General features: G+C 47.0%; 1 protein-coding gene across 2 annotated transcripts in view; it reads left to right on the top strand.

Annotated features, from left to right (window-relative positions):
- The window catches only part of GPAT2 (glycerol-3-phosphate acyltransferase 2, mitochondrial), a 1,776,577-nt gene that overhangs the window by 1,567,032 nt on the left and 191,686 nt on the right, over nucleotides 1–17,859 (top strand). For both annotated transcript variants that reach the window (XM_086944751.1, XM_086944750.1), the window contains one exon: nucleotides 2,183–2,238. In XM_086944751.1, the coding sequence (XP_086800877.1) occupies nucleotides 2,183–2,238 (56 nt within the window). The remainder of the gene's footprint in view (nucleotides 1–2,182; nucleotides 2,239–17,859) is intronic.

Genomic DNA, 17,859 nt, shown 5'->3' with positions numbered 1-17,859 from the left:
TACTATCACTAGGTCCCTCCTATGGGTGGGACCAGGAAGGGGGGTGGTTACACCCCCTATCCTTTGTCCGGTTTCGCGCCAGAGCTGGGGCTGGAGTGCCCCAGCAACTGGTTTGAGCCGGTGTATGCACAGGGCACCTTGTGTGCCCCAGGCATGTCTCATTCCTTTCAGGCCTGTCCTACCCAATACACAAAATCCTGTCTGGGGTGGTGCTAGTACCTCCTAAGGCAGGAAACCCTTTGTCCAGGCCTCCCTCGCTGGAAGGACTCGCAGCAGAAGGAGGTCAGACTTGTGTCTGTGGTGGCAGCATCCATTTTGTGATGCTGAGGCTCGAGTTAACTTTAACCGGGGTTCACAGTTACATACATGTTGTGTCCCTCTAGAAGGGTGGAATGCTACCCCCGTCGCCAGAATTGGCGAGGGGGTAGTGTTCCAATTTGTATGACACCTTACTCGACATGTTTTGATAATGCTATGCCAAAGTTAGCAATAACTGCGAGAATTATAATGCACTTAAGAGTATATGGTATAGCGTTATTGTGGAAACAGCTAAAGGACTTGGCTCCGAAAGCTGCAGACAGGCTCAGCTCATGCTAGAGCACCATCTCACATAATTCCAAGCACTCTGCCTCCAGGATTGTTAAGGCCTGCCATAGGAGTGACTTATAGGAGTATATGTGTCCATTTTAGGTTTAGATATAGGTATACTATATCTAAAGCAAAGGGTGATTACACCACCTTGCCCCAGCTGATTGATCAGCCAGTTGTGTCAGATTTGGATGGCCAGCCAGGGGTGGCATAATACATGCTGCAGCCCCTGGTAGGCCTTGGGTTCACTTATGCCCTGGGTACCTATGGTACACTGTACAAGGACTTACAAGAGTCACCCAATACCAATTGGTAAATGCACCTAAAGTACATGGATGCCAATTTAGAAAGAGAACAGCTAGGCTGTGGGTCTGATTAGCAGGCACACAGCCAGGGAAAGTCGTAAACCAGTGAAGCAAAAAGCAAAAATCTGGGGTGACCATAGGATTGCAGACCCTACTCTCCTACAGCCAGTTATTGGACCTTCCCTCTCCCAAGAGTTTATTAAATAAACCTTTCCAAATTAGAATAATTACATCTTTCAGAGTAAAATACAGCTCCACCAGTATCCCATGTGGCTTCGGAGCCTCCCCTTTCTTACTGGATTTTCTTATTATATCAATCTCTTCTGTTGTTATTTCTTGTGTGAGACCCAACTGCTGTTCCTGACTCAGTACACTCACTTTACGTTCCATTAACCACTGCCTCAATCACACACAATCCGGGTTATTTCTTTCTCTATACAAATTTCTAAAAAAGTTTTAAAAAAATATGCATAACCAATATCCCTTGTCGTTCTCTATGCGGTATCTTTTGTATTCTCTTTTATTTCACTTATGTGGTTTCTGGTTAAGTCGGCCTTCGTTTTCCATGGTATTAATTTCGCACACTTATCACCGTGCTCAAAATGGCAGATTTTACTGGCTTCCCACTATTCCATATATTGCCCCTCCTTATACACTTGCAGGGCCTCCTGCCAGACCTACAATGCAGTTTCTACCACTCATCTTCTCCTGACCTCTGAATTGCCTTTCCCTGAAGCACTCTGCAGTTCTCCAATCCTCTGCTTTATACCGTCAATCTCATTCCTCCTCTTTTTGTTTTGAAAATGATCATGCTAGTAACCTGACTCTTCAGAAATGCATTGCAAGACTCCCACACTACATGTCTTCTAGTTAATGCTAATGTGATTGTGTTGGATATTTCTAATGTGATACCCTAGTTTCATAAGATGGACTAATTCCCCCTTATATAGGGAAATTGGCATAACGCAATGCCTACTATCTTATCAAACATCATAACATTTAATGCAGTCACCCTGTGTCATTGGAGAACAGGACACCTACAGTTGCACTAAAAGACAGCTGTTCTATCATGTGATGACAGAGCTCTTGCTGTGTCACGAGATTGCAAGAGGTACCCTATGGCATGACATGGCAAAAGTGCATTCTTTTGGTGAAAGAGCAGGTATACATTCGTATAATGAAAAAAAAGTGTACTTGTGTATGGTAGGATCAACCACAAGGGGTAGGTGACTTGCGCATGATTGCTAATGGGAGTAATTTCTTATGCCTTGTTTCTCCTCTTTCCCTAGAGTGTGTCAATAGAGCTCTTGCCAGCAGTGCTATCCAGGTGTTCAAAGCACTAGGGGTAAGTGCAATGTAACGGCTCATGGCTTTTTTCTACCCGTGAAAGTTCATGTATCACCTTAATGTGAGGACAACAAGGTCTAAACTTTCTCAGTCCTTTCTTTGGTTTGATGCTCACATCTCTTGATAGTCCAACTATGCCTATTGTTTACTTGTCTTCGTTTTAGTTAACCCCTTCCATGCTCATGACAAGGTCAGCTCGTCATGGGCGTTACCTGCGCTGTGCGTTTGACGAGTTGACCTTGTCATGAACAATGGGGTTCATCCAGGATCAGCACAGGAGGGGAAAACCCCCTAGCAGCCATGGTGTTAACAGTGTGTGGGTCACCCAAGATCTTACTTTCTCTCACTGCTCACATTACTGGTTTCTTGTCGCCTCTAATTGGTACACCAATAGTCTTGCCTCTCGTCACATCTATGGGTGTCTTAGGCAACGGTTTGCAAGATGTCCAATTTCAAGGCACTGCACCTGGTATTGGTTCTTCCCCATCCTACTTGGTGTAACTTGTGTTGTGTTTCCTAAAGCATCCAATGTTGAAGGTAGATCTTTTTCAATTTTCATTCCAAATAGCTACTTTGATACAAATTGTCTGAAGAATGGGTTTCTAAGTCTGTGATGTCTGATGGTTACAAATGCTAGTGCTTCCTAACATAAAAAATAATTCTGAGAGATCTAGCAGCACATTCCTTACCTTTGAACTTCCAGGCGTCAGGCTGGATCCAGAAGATTTTTCTTAGCAGCACCACTGTGCGCCGGTACATGGCGTTGGTCGACTCTGTGTGACGTTGTTTGGCGTCGTGTTCATTGTCGTCGTGACGTCCACGTCATCAATATAATTGCCACTCTGGCGCGCTGATGTCAGTTCTTATCCTTCCGCGCCAGCCAACGCAGATCAGTTGAAGAAAGCTTACCCCCTGTCATTTTTTTACTTCTTTTTGACTCCTTTTAGTGTGCTAGGGATGTCTAGCAAGAAGACCTCCGGGCTCAAGCCGTGTGGCTCCTGTCACCACACCATGTGAGTCATGGACCTCCACTTAGAGTGTCTCTGGTGTTTGAAGCGCGACCACGACACTCCACCGTGGTCGACTCACCGATCTCGCTCCTGATCGAGAGGAAGGTCCAAGCACCTCTCCGGTGAATCAAAGTCCTCTTCATCAAAGTTGTCGAAGTCAGGTAAGAGGCACCACAAAAAGCACAAGAAGTCAAAGCGTGCTTTGACTTCACCCTGACCGTCGTGCGACAAGACGGAGGATCCTTGGCATTCGAGACCCGCTCCACAGAGCGGGTGCCTGGGTCGGCTCCGAGTTTTCCTCCCTTCCTGAAGCTGGGAGTTACCCCTGCCCAACTTCGAGTTTTATGATGTCAGGTGTGCCATCAGCTCTCAGGCCCCACAGGCTCAGATGAAGGAGTCCCCATGGGTCCCGCTCCTTCGGCGCCACAGACTCCTACTGGAACTGTCCCCGGACCGGCACCTGTCGCACCTCCACATTGACCTTCCCCAGTGCTGTGTCTGCTGCGTCCTTGGCGGGCCTCTCAATCCTCATTCTAGACAACACAGAGCCAGTCGGGCCTCCACTGGTGCCAACGGAGCAGTTCGGCTCCATGCCATTCAACCTGTCCTATTCTGATGGGTTAGAAATGGATGAGGAGGATTGGGAGGGGGAGCAAGATCCCTTAGACATCCCACAAACTCAAGACATGGACTGGTTTGAGGATCTGGGTGATGGCAGTGGTCTGGACACCTACCCAGATTCTGGCATGCTGTCTCCCCCTAACACTGCTACGGAGGAGGGGGCCTCATTTGCTATGGTGTTGCGGATGCCTTGGACCTGCAGCTCCCTACGGTTGCAGCCAAGACTAACTTCTTGACAGAGGTCCTGCAGCCTGGTGTTTCTACCTCGGAACCCATGCTGCCTTTAAATGAGGCCTTAACAGATGTTTTTATGGGCACCTGGTCCAAGCCCAGCACAGGGGCTCCTGTGAAAAGAACAATTGCCCACCACCAGCTCCCTGCACCGGGCAGCTCAGCTTTCCTCACCACCACCCCACCCCAAAAAGCTTGGTGGTCCAAGCGTCTACTTCCTGTGGTGCGTTCCCTTCTGCACCCCCGGATAGGCAATCCAAAAAACTGGAAAGCTTTGGGAAGAAAATGTTCTTGTCTGGCAGCCTATCATTGCGTTTAGTGAACACTGCATGCCTTTTGGGCCATTATTCCCATTCGATATGATACATGGTTGCGCAGGTGTTACCCAAAGTCATCGCAAGAGGATCAGTTTCTGTTCTCCCAAGCTATTTCAGACGGGAGCGATGCAGCGAAGTTCGCCATTTGATGTGCTTGGACACAACAGACTCACTGGTTAGAGCGATTTCCACGACAGTGGCATTTCGTTGGCATGCCTGACTGAGGATGTCTGCTGGGTTTTTTAGGGGATGTCTAGTCAAATCTTATGGACATGCCCTTTGATAGCTCCTGTCTCTACGGAGACAAAGCAGATGCAGCACTTGAGAGTTTTAAGAACTTGCGAGCTACGGCTAAGTCCTTGGGCTTCACCACAGCATTCCGGCCTGTATCTGCTTTTCGCTTCTTTTGTGGCTACACAAGGGGTGACCAACCACGCCATCCTTATTCCGGCCATAGGGCCCGCAAGTTCAGCAACCTCTGTGGGCTGTGGACGCGGTTCACCCTGACCCTGAGGGTCAGGAGGCCAGAAGTCGAGCAAAGCCGCAATCCCCACCTCCACTGTAAAACCCTCCTAGTCAGATCACCCAAGTTCATTCAAGTCTAGTTGGTGGCAGAGAAGGCCATCATCTCCATCACTGGCTAAACATCACCTCGACAGGTGAGTGTTGCAAATAGTCCAAAGGGGCTACTCCTTCCCCTTCCAGGCTACCTCTCCATCTATGCTTCAGTGTACGATTGGCTCACGGAGGATCACCTTGCCTTACTCTGTGAGTAAGTCAAAACTCTCTTGGCCAAGGGAGCTTTAGACCGGATTCCCAGGCCTGAAATAGGCTGTGGTTGTTATTCCCGCTACATTCTGGTCCCAAAGAAGAACGGAGGCCATCGTTCTGTCCTCGACCTCAGAGCCCTCAACTACATCCTCAAAAACAAGTTGAAGATGCTCACCCTAGCTTGGGTCCTGTCTGCCCTGGACCCTGGAGACGGGATGGTATCTTGATTTGCAGGATGCCTATTTTCATATCCCCGTCCTGCCTGCCCACCGTTGCTACCAGTGGTTTATGGTGGGCCACAATCACTTTGAGTTTGCTGTGCTCCCTTTCGGCCTCACTAGTGCCCCTCAAGTGTTCACCTAGGTGATGGTGGTGGTCGCAGCCCATTTGTGGAGATCAGGGGTTCCAGTCTTCCACTCTCTTGACAACTGGTTAGAGAAGGCGGGCTTGTCCCAATCTGTCGTCTCCCACCTCCAAACTATGACGAATCTCCTGAAATTGCTGCTGTTTACTATCAACGTACCAAAGTCACGCCTTATTCCTTCTCAGAGGCTCCCTTTAATTGGATCGGTTCAAGACACGGTGCAGTTTTAGGCCTATCCTCCCAAATGGTGAGTCCAGGATATTCAGGCTATGATACCGATGTTTCAGCCTCTATCCTGGATTTCAGTGAGAATGACTCTGAGGCTGTTGGGCCTCATGGTGTCCTGCATCCTGCTAGTGGACCCTGCCAGATGTGGTGGCTTACAAACTGCAATGGGTTAGAGGCAGACCCCTCTCCCTACCCATCCCAGATCTCACAGTAGTAACATATGTGTCTCTTTTGAGATGGGGCAGCCATCTGGGGGAGGTGCAGATTGGAGGACTCTGGTCTTCGCAGAAGCCAGGCTCTATATCAACTTATTGGAGCTTCAGATGATCCGATTGGCACTTAAGGCCTTTTTACCATCCATTAAGGGAAGGCTGGTTCAGGTGATCTGAAAGAGACAGTTACTTATAGATTCCTTACCTTAAATTGTCCCCAGGCGTCAGACCGGATCCGGAGAATTTTTTCTCTTAACAGTACCTCTGCACGTCGGTAGGTGGCGTCAGTCGACTCCGCGTCCCTCGTTGGTGTCGTGGTCACCAGGATGATGCCATAGTTCCTACTTAAACGCCACCCCTGCGTGCCAATGTCAGTCCTTTGTTTTTCTGCGCCAGCCTAGCGCAGACTTGAAGAGAGCTTGCCACTTTATCACTTTTTGACTAAACCTTTTTGTTGACTTTTTTTTTCGAGTCTTCAACTCCTGTTGTGCGAGGGATGTCCCATAGTCAGACCAGCTTCAAGCCCTGCGAGGTCTGTCACAAACTAATGTCTGTGGCAGGCTTCACCTCGTATGGCTCTGGTGCCTGGAGCGTGACCACGACCCGAAGTTGTGGTCTGACTGCCGGACCATGAATCCGAAGTCTTTGCGGGAGTAGTCCTGAAAGCTTTTGGAGGCCTCGTAGTCAGCTTCATGTCGCTCCCGGTCTCGCTCAAGGGGAAGGTCTTGAGACCGGTCGCGGAGCCACACTATACCTCGTCCAAGTCTTCACACGTCTCGGGTAAGTCGAAGCACAAGAAGAAAGCAAAGAAGTACCGTTGCTCTTAGTCTTCCCCCCGTCGGTCAGCTGACGCAACGCAGGACCTGGAGCGTGTTCGCTCTAAGGCTTCGTCTACGGTGCCTGACTCAGGGACTTCTCTGTGCGTCCCCCTATTTCCAGGAGCCAGAGCATCCCCTGCCCCAGCTTCATACGTTCTATTGCATCTTTGGGCAGCCGGACTTAGCTGGTGTGCCTTTGGGCCCCGCAGAGTTGGTTGGGGGCCCGGGCCTTCGATGCCGGCGGCTCCGTCCCCAGCACCAGGCGGTCCCCAGGGATCTGGACCAGCGCCGGTCGACCTTACTCGACCTTCCTAGTCCCTGTGACGATGCACTTCCTCCGAACCCCTCTTGCCCTTCAGTGAAACCCTCAAGGACGTCCTTCTGGGCACTTGGTCCAAGCACAGCACAGGGGCTCCTGTGGAACAGACGATTGCCGCCGCCACCACCCGGCTCCGTGTGATCCAGTTTTCCTCACCCAACACACTTCCCATAAGAGCTTAGTAATCGAAGCTGCTTCTTCCAAGGGCACATTCCCTTCTGCTTCTCCAGACAGGGAATCCAAGAAGCAGGATCATCTTGGGAAGCCGATTTTTTCTCCCTCCAGCTTGGCACTGTTGTTTGTGAATACTGCGTGCCTCTTGGGCCGATACACCCATACAATATGGGATACAGTTGTGCAAGTGCTGCTTTAGTGCCCGGAGGAGGCCCGGGTTGTTCTCTCCCAAGCCGTGGCAGATGGGAGAGACGCTGCAAAATTCATGATTCCCATAAGGTAGAACTATTGCAACGTCGGTAGCCCTTCGGCGCCACGCCTGGTTGAGGACGTCTGTTTTTTCTTCGAATGTTCAAGCAAACTTGCTAGACATGCCCTTCGATGGCCGTCACCTTTTTGGTGAGCGCTTTAATGATTCTCGAGCTACTGCCCGATCCTTAGACCTTGTAGCGTCGTCCTGTCCGCCACAGTCTGCCTTTTCCCCTTTCGTGGCTGCGGAAGGGCCACCCCACCACATTCAGCCCAGTCTAGCCACCAGACCATGCAAGCTGCCAGGCCTCTGCGTGGCCAGGAACGTGGGACCTAGCAACTCGGGTCTGGGAGCCTGCCACCTTTTCTCCCCCTGCAGCAGCCTCCAAACCATCCTAGACTTACCTTTCAGGTCCATCAGCGGCCAGTGTATGGCAGGATTCAACATTACCTCCCCCACTAGCAATCTATCACGTCAAACAGGTGGATTTTGCAGATAGTCGAAGGGGCCACTCCCTCCCCTTCTAGGCTACCCCTCCCTCCATGCCACTGTCTCTCGACCGCATGTCGGAGGATCATTTGGCGCTTCTCCGCCAGGAAGTTTAAGTTTTCTTGGCCAGAGGATCTATCAAAAGGGTTCCTGCGCCTGAAGTAGGTTGTGGGTTGCTATTCCTGTTACTTTCTGGTGCCCAAGGACAAGGGCCTGTGTCCTATCCTAGACCTCAGGGCCCTCAACCGCTTCTGGAAAGCAGAAGTTCCAAATGCTCATGTTAGCTCCTTTCCTGTCTGCCCTCGACTCTGGATGGTGATGTTGGACTTGCAGGACGCTTATTTCCATATCGCCGTCCTGCCACCCCACAGACGGTCCTCAAGCTTCAAGATCTTAAATTCCGTCTAGGCAACTCATACAGCCTGTAGAAGTCAGGGTGCCTGTACCTTTTTAGCTGTATTACAGCAAATGATGGAAATTTTTCACTAGTTAATGCCACAACAGCCACCTATCAACCCACTACAGTCAAATCTTTTTACTAGATAATCCCCCTCCACAGCAGTCCCTCCTACCTCCTAAACCACCTCCAAGAGAGTATCCCAGAGTCGCACAGACTTCTCTGGTCCAATCAATGCCTAAAGAGATTACACCAATCAAACTATATATTTTGTGGTGGATGTGGATGAAGGGGAACTACCACAAGATGCTGGAGGACAAGATTTATTTGTGTCACTTTTATAGCGCACAGCTACCCCAACGGGGTGTCCCGGCGCTCCAGCAGATAAGATGATTCTTACTCCATAAGGATTTAGCAAAAGAGGTGAGTTTTCAAAGCCCTACAAAAGGGGAGTTCCTCCTGAATTAATCGAATTGACTGCAGGAGTTTATTCCAATGGGATGCAGCACAGATTTGGAAAGTTTTATCTCCTGATCGCGTCTTTTTAAATCTCGGGATAGTGAGGAGATTTTTGGAGCCTGATCACAGAGATCTGATGTTTTTGTATGGGCGGAGGCAGGAGGAAAGATATGCCGAGCCCTTCCCTTTAATTGCCCTGTGGGCCAATAAAAGTGCCTTGAATTCAGCCCGTTTCTGTATAGGTAGCCAATGGAGAGAGCGGCGATGGGGGGGAAATATGTTCTCTAAGAGAAATCCCGCATACTAATCGGACTGCAGCATTTTGTACAATTTGAAGCCGATGGCAGAGGCCTACGGCAAGTCCAACATACAGGCCATTGGAATAATCCAAGTGCGATGTGATTAATGCTTGGACTATTGTTCTCCTTGTATTGCTGGGTAGAAAGTTAATCAGTTTTTTACCATCCTTATTTTGGAGAAACAGGCGGCAGAGACTGTTTGAACTTGTTTGTGAAAAGAGAGAGCAGAGTCCCATCTGACTCGGAGATTCTTTACAGATTCTTTGGGAGTAGGGGGTGAGCTTAAATCATGTGGCCACCACAAGTTGGAGTGCAGCGGGGATGATTGATGGAAAAAAAGAACCTCTGTCTTTCCCGCGTTCAATCGTAGACAGTTGTTATCCATCCAACATGCAACTTTACGCAGGCAATCTTTTAATGGATCAAATGTGGTATCTGAGATGTTTTCATATGAAAAGAGCAGTTGGATGTCATCCGCGTATGATGTCGCTTTGATTCCCAACTGGGCAATCTGCTCGGCCAAAGGGGTAAAATAAACATTAAAAAGAAGGGGACTCGGGGAAGAGCCCTGAGGGACTCCCCATTTGAGCGGGCGACTATCTGAGGTGAAAGGGGGAGTAAACACTGCCTGGGTGCGATTGGACAAGAAGGATGACACCCATTTCAAGGCCTGGCCTTGAATACCTATCGAGTGGAGACGGTTGAGGAGAACAGGGTGAGAGACGGTGTCGAATGCTGCTGATAAATCCAGCAGCACCAACACCGCCCTCGCTCCTGTATCTAATTTCCATTGAACTGCGTCCGCCATCTCGATCAATGCCGATTCTGTACTGTGGCCCTGTCTAAATCCATGCTGCGAATTATGGAGTAAGCCTTGTGTTTCCAGAAACTTCGCTAACTGCTGTTGTACCAGTTTTTCTAGTATCTTTGCGGGTGCTGGTAACAGAGAAATGGGCCTGTAATTGGCTGGCTCATTAGAATCAGCGTCAGCCTTTTTCAGAATAGGAATAATACGCGCGTGTTTCCACGAGTCAGGAAAGACGCCGGTACTCAAGGAATCATTCCAAATACTATTCAGAGCTGGATTGAGTATAGGGGCAAGGGCTTTGTACTGTTTAGCCGGCCAGGGGTCTATTCGCGAGCCAGATCTACAACTGGAGAGTTCAGCAAGTGAACGATCAAGGGAAATCTTACCGAACTCTGAGAAGATCTGAGAAGGAGCAGGACGGGGTTGTGAAAGGGCTATGGGGTTAACTGCTGTATTGGTAAGGTTTTTGCAGGGGAAAGAATCATAAATAGTGGCTATTTTCTCCTCAAGAAAGTCTGACAGACGATTACAAAGTGATTGAGATACCTGTGACTGACGTGTGAGGGCAGGAGGATTTGTGAAGGATCTGACAGTATTAAAAATTTCCCAGGTAGAGCCTTGGGCATTATTGATTCTCTCTTCTAAATAAGCTCTTTTGTGTTCTAAAATCCTTTTCCTGTAATTTATGGATATGGAAGATGATATTATGACTCCAAAGGAAGTAGATGGCGCACCTGTTCAAGATCAGAAAGATATTTCCAGATTTCTCTCTCTTATGGAAATAGTGGGAAAGACGTTTATTCTTCCAATGAAGTCCATGATCCATAATGTTTCCTTTATGACTATCAAGCAACCGCAGAAGCCTGTAAGAGCTATACCAATTTTAGATTTTATCTAGTCGGAAAATATCAGTTAGTGAAGACTCTGGCTAAGTTTCCAGTGGTGATACCTTGCCTGGAGGGAGGAAAAATACAAGGTTTCACAGTCCACTCCAGCTTATCTCACCAGGCATACTAAGCCAGATTCAGTTATCTCCTCAGTGGTTCAACGAAGATCTAAAAATTTGCTTAGACCATATTCCAGCCCTCTAGAAAGATATAGACAATTCAGGCAAAAGAATCTTCTCAATGGAAGCAACGGCCATCAACTCACTTGGTCAATATTATTGCATTATGATCACCAGATATGGCATGATATTGCACCTTTGCTTTAATGCATCCCAGAGGATAAGAGAGAGAAAAGAAGAGCTATTCTTAAGAAAGGAGAATTTACTTCTTCTGTTGTTACTGATGCAGAAAGAGATGTCCCCAGTACAGTTTTTTGCCAACCTACCAGAGGAACAGTGTTAAGAAGGCAAGGTTGGCAGTCCACAGCCTTCCGTTCTGAGGTGCACTCAAAGCTTTTAGAAATGGCTTTCGATAGCCTTTTATTCTTTTTGGCAAACATGTGGCTAAAACTGTTCAGGATCTGAAAACAGATACTGCCAACGCTTTGGGTTTCCTGCTATACTGCAGATGTGGATCTTCTCATTTTCATGCCTCTTGAAGATCACAACGTTTTAGGGGAGGATTCAACCAGTAAGTAAGTCAACGATCATATTATCCCCAAAGACCATCTGGATATGATTAAGGATACGTCCATAACCGTAGCCAAAGGCAGTCATCTAGGAGGTAATCAGGAAAAAAGAGAAGTGCCAATCACGCAACAATGACACCCAGCAAAGAGATTGTCTCTCAGCAATTTCCCCCTTTCCCATCTTCTACATTGCAATTGGGGGGTCGGGGGGCGAGGGGGATTTCCCTGTTTGCTGTCACTTGGGGGGCTAAAACATCAGAAAAATGGGTGAGGCAAATTATTTCAGGCTATACATTGGAGTTCATTTAGAGCTTCCTTTAAACTCATGAACTCACCCAAGAAAGAGCATCATCTGCATCTGAAGGAGCTTCAACAGGACATTTGCTTACTCCTTCTCGAAGGAGCTATAGAGATTGTCCCCAAATCACAGAGGAATAGGGTGTTTTATTCCATGTTTTTTCTGATCAAAAAGAAGATGGGTCAGTAGAGATAAATTCTGCAAATCAAATCAGAAAAGTTTCTTAAAAAACTAAGTTTCTGGATAGTTACCCTAAAGGAAGTCCTCCATATGATACAGAGAGGAAAGTTAATGACCTCCCTGGATCTTCAGGATGCATATTTCCACATTCTCATTCATCAAAGACACAGGATAAATCTATGATTCCTGACAGCGGGGCAGCATTATCAACTCAAGATGCTTCCTTTGGGGCTCAAATAACCCCCTTATATTTTTGCCAAATGCCTCGCTCCAGTAGCTGCCTTCCTCAGACGGGAAGATCAACAGGTGTTTCCATACCTCTACGCATGGCTTGTCAAGGCACTATCAAAGAAGCAAGAAGACCAGTCCTAGTGCATCACTTGACAAGCAACTGGGAAAAGCTTTTTCATCATAAGAAAGGGCAAAGAAGTTGCAAATTCGGGTGAGGAACATTTCTATAAAACAGTTGCTTAACAGTGAGGCAATACAAGCCCCTACTTGGCTTAATGGTGTCATGTGAAGGCCTTGTTCCCTATGCAAACTCCGCACTAGGCCTATTCAGCTAGAGCTCAACTTGCAATGGAAGTAAGTTAAAAGGTCTTGGGAAGATGCCATTCAAGTCAGAATAAGTCTGAAACATTCATTGTTGTGGTGGATGCTTCGGACAAATTTGAATGCAGGACTGTCTTTCCTACCTGTGTACAACAGGAGGATACTTACAACAGATGGATCATGGGGACCTTACCTACAGGAACTTTCAACCAGAGGCCTGTGCTTGGATATGGAAAGACACTTCACATCAGTGTGTTGAAACGCTGGACCAATTATCTGGTCCTGCAAGAATTCTTTTGCCAGGCTAATAGGTCAGCCAGCTTTCGTCAGAATGGACAACACATTGTACATGTTATATATAGCCAAGCAAGGAGGCACACAATTCACATCCCTCTCAGAAGAGGGTCAGCAGATCTGGAATTTGGCTATTGCTCACAAATTCCACATCTCCGTGCAACACTTGTCAGTTTACCAGAACGATCAGGCAAATGCACTCAGTCAGCAAATGCTGGCTTATCACAAGTGGAAACTAGAACAGACGCAGGTAAATACAATTTTTGAACAATGGGCTCACCCCACAATCGATCAGTTTGCCACTCCGAACAACACAGAAATGCCTGTGCTTCACAAGGAGGTTTTGGTATCCAGGGATGGTGGACAATGATCTTTCGATAAGTTCATCTAGGATATTTGCACACTTCTTTCCTACGATCCACAGGGGGCTGAGGAAGAGGAAGATAGACCTTCTTTCCAGACATAACAGAGAGAGATTCTCTATCACGATCCCAAGTCACTGAGCTTGGCAGCATGGTACACGACCACCTAGGGTTTGGCCATTTGGATCTGTCATAAGAATGTAGAAATATTTTAGCATTGGCTCCTGCACCAACAACCACAAAGACCTACAACCCCAAGTGGAAGCGTTTCAGTGTATGGTGCAGAAATAATGGTGGCCATCCACTGAGAATAAAACCTCATCAAATCCTTCCATATTTGTTGAAACTAGTGAACAGGAGGCTTAAATACTCTTCAGTCAGGCAAATTCGGACTTTTTTTGAGGGCTTTTGATCCGTCATAAGAATAGACTTATCCAATGAGTATTGGTTTAAAATAGAGTTTATTTTTAATTCATGGAATATTATTGATTAAGGCCAAGGCATGTTTCACATCTACATGTCGCACCATCAGGTCAATGTGATACATTCTATATACAGTTGCTGTTTAGTGGGTACCCAGCACAAATGGTTATAATGTATGTCAAAATTAAACAATGCTAAGAAAAAATAAAGATGCTTGTTCATCAAGCAGAGTGAACTGAAAAAAATTATTATTCACCAAGCAAAGCGTACAAAAGAAAACATGGAATAGAGGAAAATGAAAAAAGGGTTACAAATTCAAAACATATACTTGGAAAAAATCACATAATGTAATTACATAAATGACATTGATCACTTATTTTAAGACAAATCAGGAGGAAACAAAACTTGAAATGATTATTACACATATTAAAACAAACCTAAATCCCTTTTTACAATCATAGTCTGGGAGAAACAACCAACACAAGTATTTTGATACAAAAATACACAAAGAAAAACTTTTTTAAAGGATGGGTCATAAACAATAGACAAACGAGCAACCTTATGTTCCAGTGTAAGTGAATAATTAGAAAGGGTGACATTACAAAAATCAAAGATGCTACAGTTTGACTCTGTAGAAAAGTAGGATCTGCTTTCATGGTTACCCCCACTTTCTGCTGGTGTTATTCTGTTTTCTGACTAGTCTGACTGGGATCCTGCTAATCAGGACCTCAGTCACTGTGCGCTGTCCCTAAATTTGACTACGGCAAGTCCTTTGATACCTTCCCAATTGGCTACTGGTGTACCCTTTTAAGTCCCTAATATATGGTACTAAGGTACCCAGGGCATAGGTGCACCAGGGGTCTCCCATGAGCTGCAGCATGTATTATGACGCCCATGGGAGACCACTCATACTGTGACTACAGGCCTGCCATTGCAGCCTGTGTGAGCTGGTGCTAGCACCACCCACTACAGATATAAGTTTCATGATATCTGACTTCACTGCACTTGAAACATATAACTTACCCATAACAGCAGGACACCCCCTACAAACCTGGAGTCGATTCTCCAGGCTTTGTAAGTGCGGTCAGCCATTTAATACATAAAATGGACGTCAAGTCAATTCCGTGATGTCAAACTATCTATTAGCTGCACCAAAACCAGTCATGTTTGGTATAAAACATGTTGGAATCCTACCCCAACATTGATTCCAGTGTTGGATGTAGGATCCCATGTACTGCAGGCTCCCCTAGGGAACCCCCCTGTATTCCCGATACCAGCCTTATAGGGTCTAACAGTAAACAAAAGTGCTGCTGCCGACAACAGACACAATTCTATCTTCCTGCCGCTGAGCTGAGCTTGTGCAGGGAAAGGTAGAACAATAGGTTTTCTGTCACAGAGAGGTGTAACCCCCTCCCTGACAGGACTTAGTGTATTGGGCTGGGGGTGCTTGCCAGCGCCACCAGACTGCTTTGAAGGGCACATATGGTTCCCTCCTTGCAAACTCCAGTTGGAACCAGTTCAGGGATCTGTTGGCTCCCATTCCGGCGCAAAACTGGACACAAGACATGGGAGTAACCTCCGCTCTGTCCAACCCCTCCTCTTGGAGGGATCCCGGATTTATCCCAAACTTTTCCCTAGGGTACACAAAGGCTTATCTGTGGGTGGCTCTACAGATTCGTCTTGGGAGAAGATTCAGATCCAAAACCACTTCAACTGTCTGGGCACCTTGGACTTCATTTGACTTCGCCTGGAACTGAGACTAGATCAGGTAAAACTGTGCATGTGCTTCATCCAGGTTCTTCTCCAGGCCTGTGGGCATCAAGGACACTTAAAGTAATATTCCTTGGAGTTTAAGAGTCACTCCCCTCCATCTGCAGGCACCGCAGTGAAACTGACTGGTCTGCTGGTCCTGAGGTCCCATGGACTGCGAAAGGCTCAGCAACACAGGTGGTGGTCCTGCCACTCCAACAAGGCCTGCACTGTCTTCTCAGCAAGTTTGAGACCACATACAGGGCGTGGCCCATGGTGTGGTGGCGCATCCAGTTGGACCTGGCGGGATGAAGCTTAGTCCCGTCATGGTTAAAGCGGTTATGGGCAAGCGTTCCCAGGATAAGGATGATATGCCTTATTGGCTTGCCGAGAAATTTGACCAACTGGAGGCAGTGTTTCCTAATACCACTCCTGTGGAGAAACGCAGGATTCTTACCCTAAGTTTGCCGAAAGACTTAGTGCCGGAAGTGACTGACTGTGCCACATGGGGTATGATTTTTGCGGCGATCTATGCTAAGTGCTTCGGCACTCCGTCCATGGCTGTCTTGCCTCGGTCATTAAACATGTTCAGGATGAGCACGGACTGGAGGCTGTGGTTGCATTGGGAATGAGACTCGTTGGAGTGTTTGACGTAGTTTCCGATCTCGTCCTTGCGAATGTCAAGGAAGATGTGGTAAGCTTCCAAGTGTCTAATGCTTTGCGCGATGTCCCCGATGCCGAGCAATACCGTCAGTTACCGAAAATTATTACGGCGTCTTATAAGACCATTGGCCGTAATAGTTTGGGTGTTAAACCTTTTGCTAAAACAGCGCACCTGTGTTCACCATCTTTGTAATATGATTTCTCCTTTTGTGTTTTTTACACAATGCCCCCTTGTTGGGATTCATAGGTATTATGGTTACTAATTCGGAATTTACTCCCAATTATCCAGTTTGACAACATTTTAAACTTGGTTCGGTCTCGTTCAAACATGAACTGTGCGTTCTAAAAGAAAATTGCCCCCCACTTATTGTGCGTTCTCTGATCAAGAGAGAGTGTAGTGAGGGCTGAGCATCAATTGCACACATTGCTATGTTAGCATAGGCTTATTAGAAGTTTAAACGCCATTTTACCTTTTGCTGCTTTTGCACGCAACACTGCATATAACTGCTGTAGTAAGTTAGGCTGCGTGAATTGCTTCACATGAGAAAGGCTTGTTTTCGGCATCCCTAGACTTACATCGCGACCCTAGTCTGCACAATGAGTGCTAAAGCCTCCAAGGTTATCATAACAAGGTAGCTGTTGTTCGATCTGATCGGCTCACGTTTTAGACATAACATACATGCAGCTGCAAGCCAACAGAGATTGTGGCGCCTTTAATATATTACACTGTAAGCATGATTTCAGGCACTTGAAAGAATTCTGTTTCCAGAGAGAAAGAGCTGATCCTGATGTGATTTACTCCTGCTGATCTTAGAGGTATGGGGTCCCCCACACAAGCCTAAGAGACCTTTTATATTTTATAAAACATAGTTCTAGCTAGGGAGGGTGATATACTAGGTGCTATAATACCTGTGTTCATCATCATTGTAATATGATTTCTCCTTTTGTGATTTATGGAGTTGTAACAATGCTGATCATATTATTTCTAATCATATGTCTGCTTATGTTAGCAAAGATACTGCATCTTAGAGCATGTCGTTAAAATAAATATTTTAACCTTTCCCGTTTCTTTTTCACTCCTGTTGTGGACTGGTATGAGAGTATAATGAAAGAGCGTTCTTGCTTCCCACCATTCCTGAGTATAAGACGCATGTTCTGGGTTGTCTAATCATTGGTTCCTTTGCTATAAGACGAAAAGCTAATGTGACACTGATGCTAGCTGATTTCGGTTTGTAGGTACTGAGGTGAGTTTTTTGGTCCAACACAATTCACTGAGGTCCTGGGTCTCTGTGCACAGTTCTGTGTAGGAGCAGAATGCCTGCAACAGCACCATGAGACCTTTGTGAGGATTTGCCTTGTGATCGTGTGCACCGGAATCCAAGTGAGTCTCATCAACACTGTGTGCGTTGTGCACCATGAGACCTTCCTGAGGATTTGCCTTGTTATCGTGTGCACCGGAACACAAGTGAGTCTCATCGACGCTGTATGCGTTGTGCACCTTGAGACCTTAGTGAGAATTTGCCTTGTTATCGTGTGCACCGGAGTTAGTGATCTTCATGCAGCATGAGATCTGTGTGTGGAGTGCCCAGTGATCGTGCACCCAAAGCTGAAGGAAGACTCAGCGACGCTGTGTGCGCGTGCTCTGTGGCAGCCTGAGATCTTGGTAACTGTAGCGGGCCGGACGCGCAGTCCCAGAGGAGCTGAGTTGCCAATTCACAAAGCTGCATTGGAAGCCCAGCCGCTGGACGAGGAGAGG

This window comes from Lissotriton vulgaris, chromosome 11 (genome assembly GCF_964263255.1).
Source record: "Lissotriton vulgaris chromosome 11, aLisVul1.2, whole genome shotgun sequence".
NCBI lineage: Eukaryota > Metazoa > Chordata > Amphibia > Caudata > Salamandridae > Lissotriton > Lissotriton vulgaris.
Note: the sequence above shows the minus strand (reverse complement) of the source record. Positions and strands in the feature narration are given on the sequence as shown.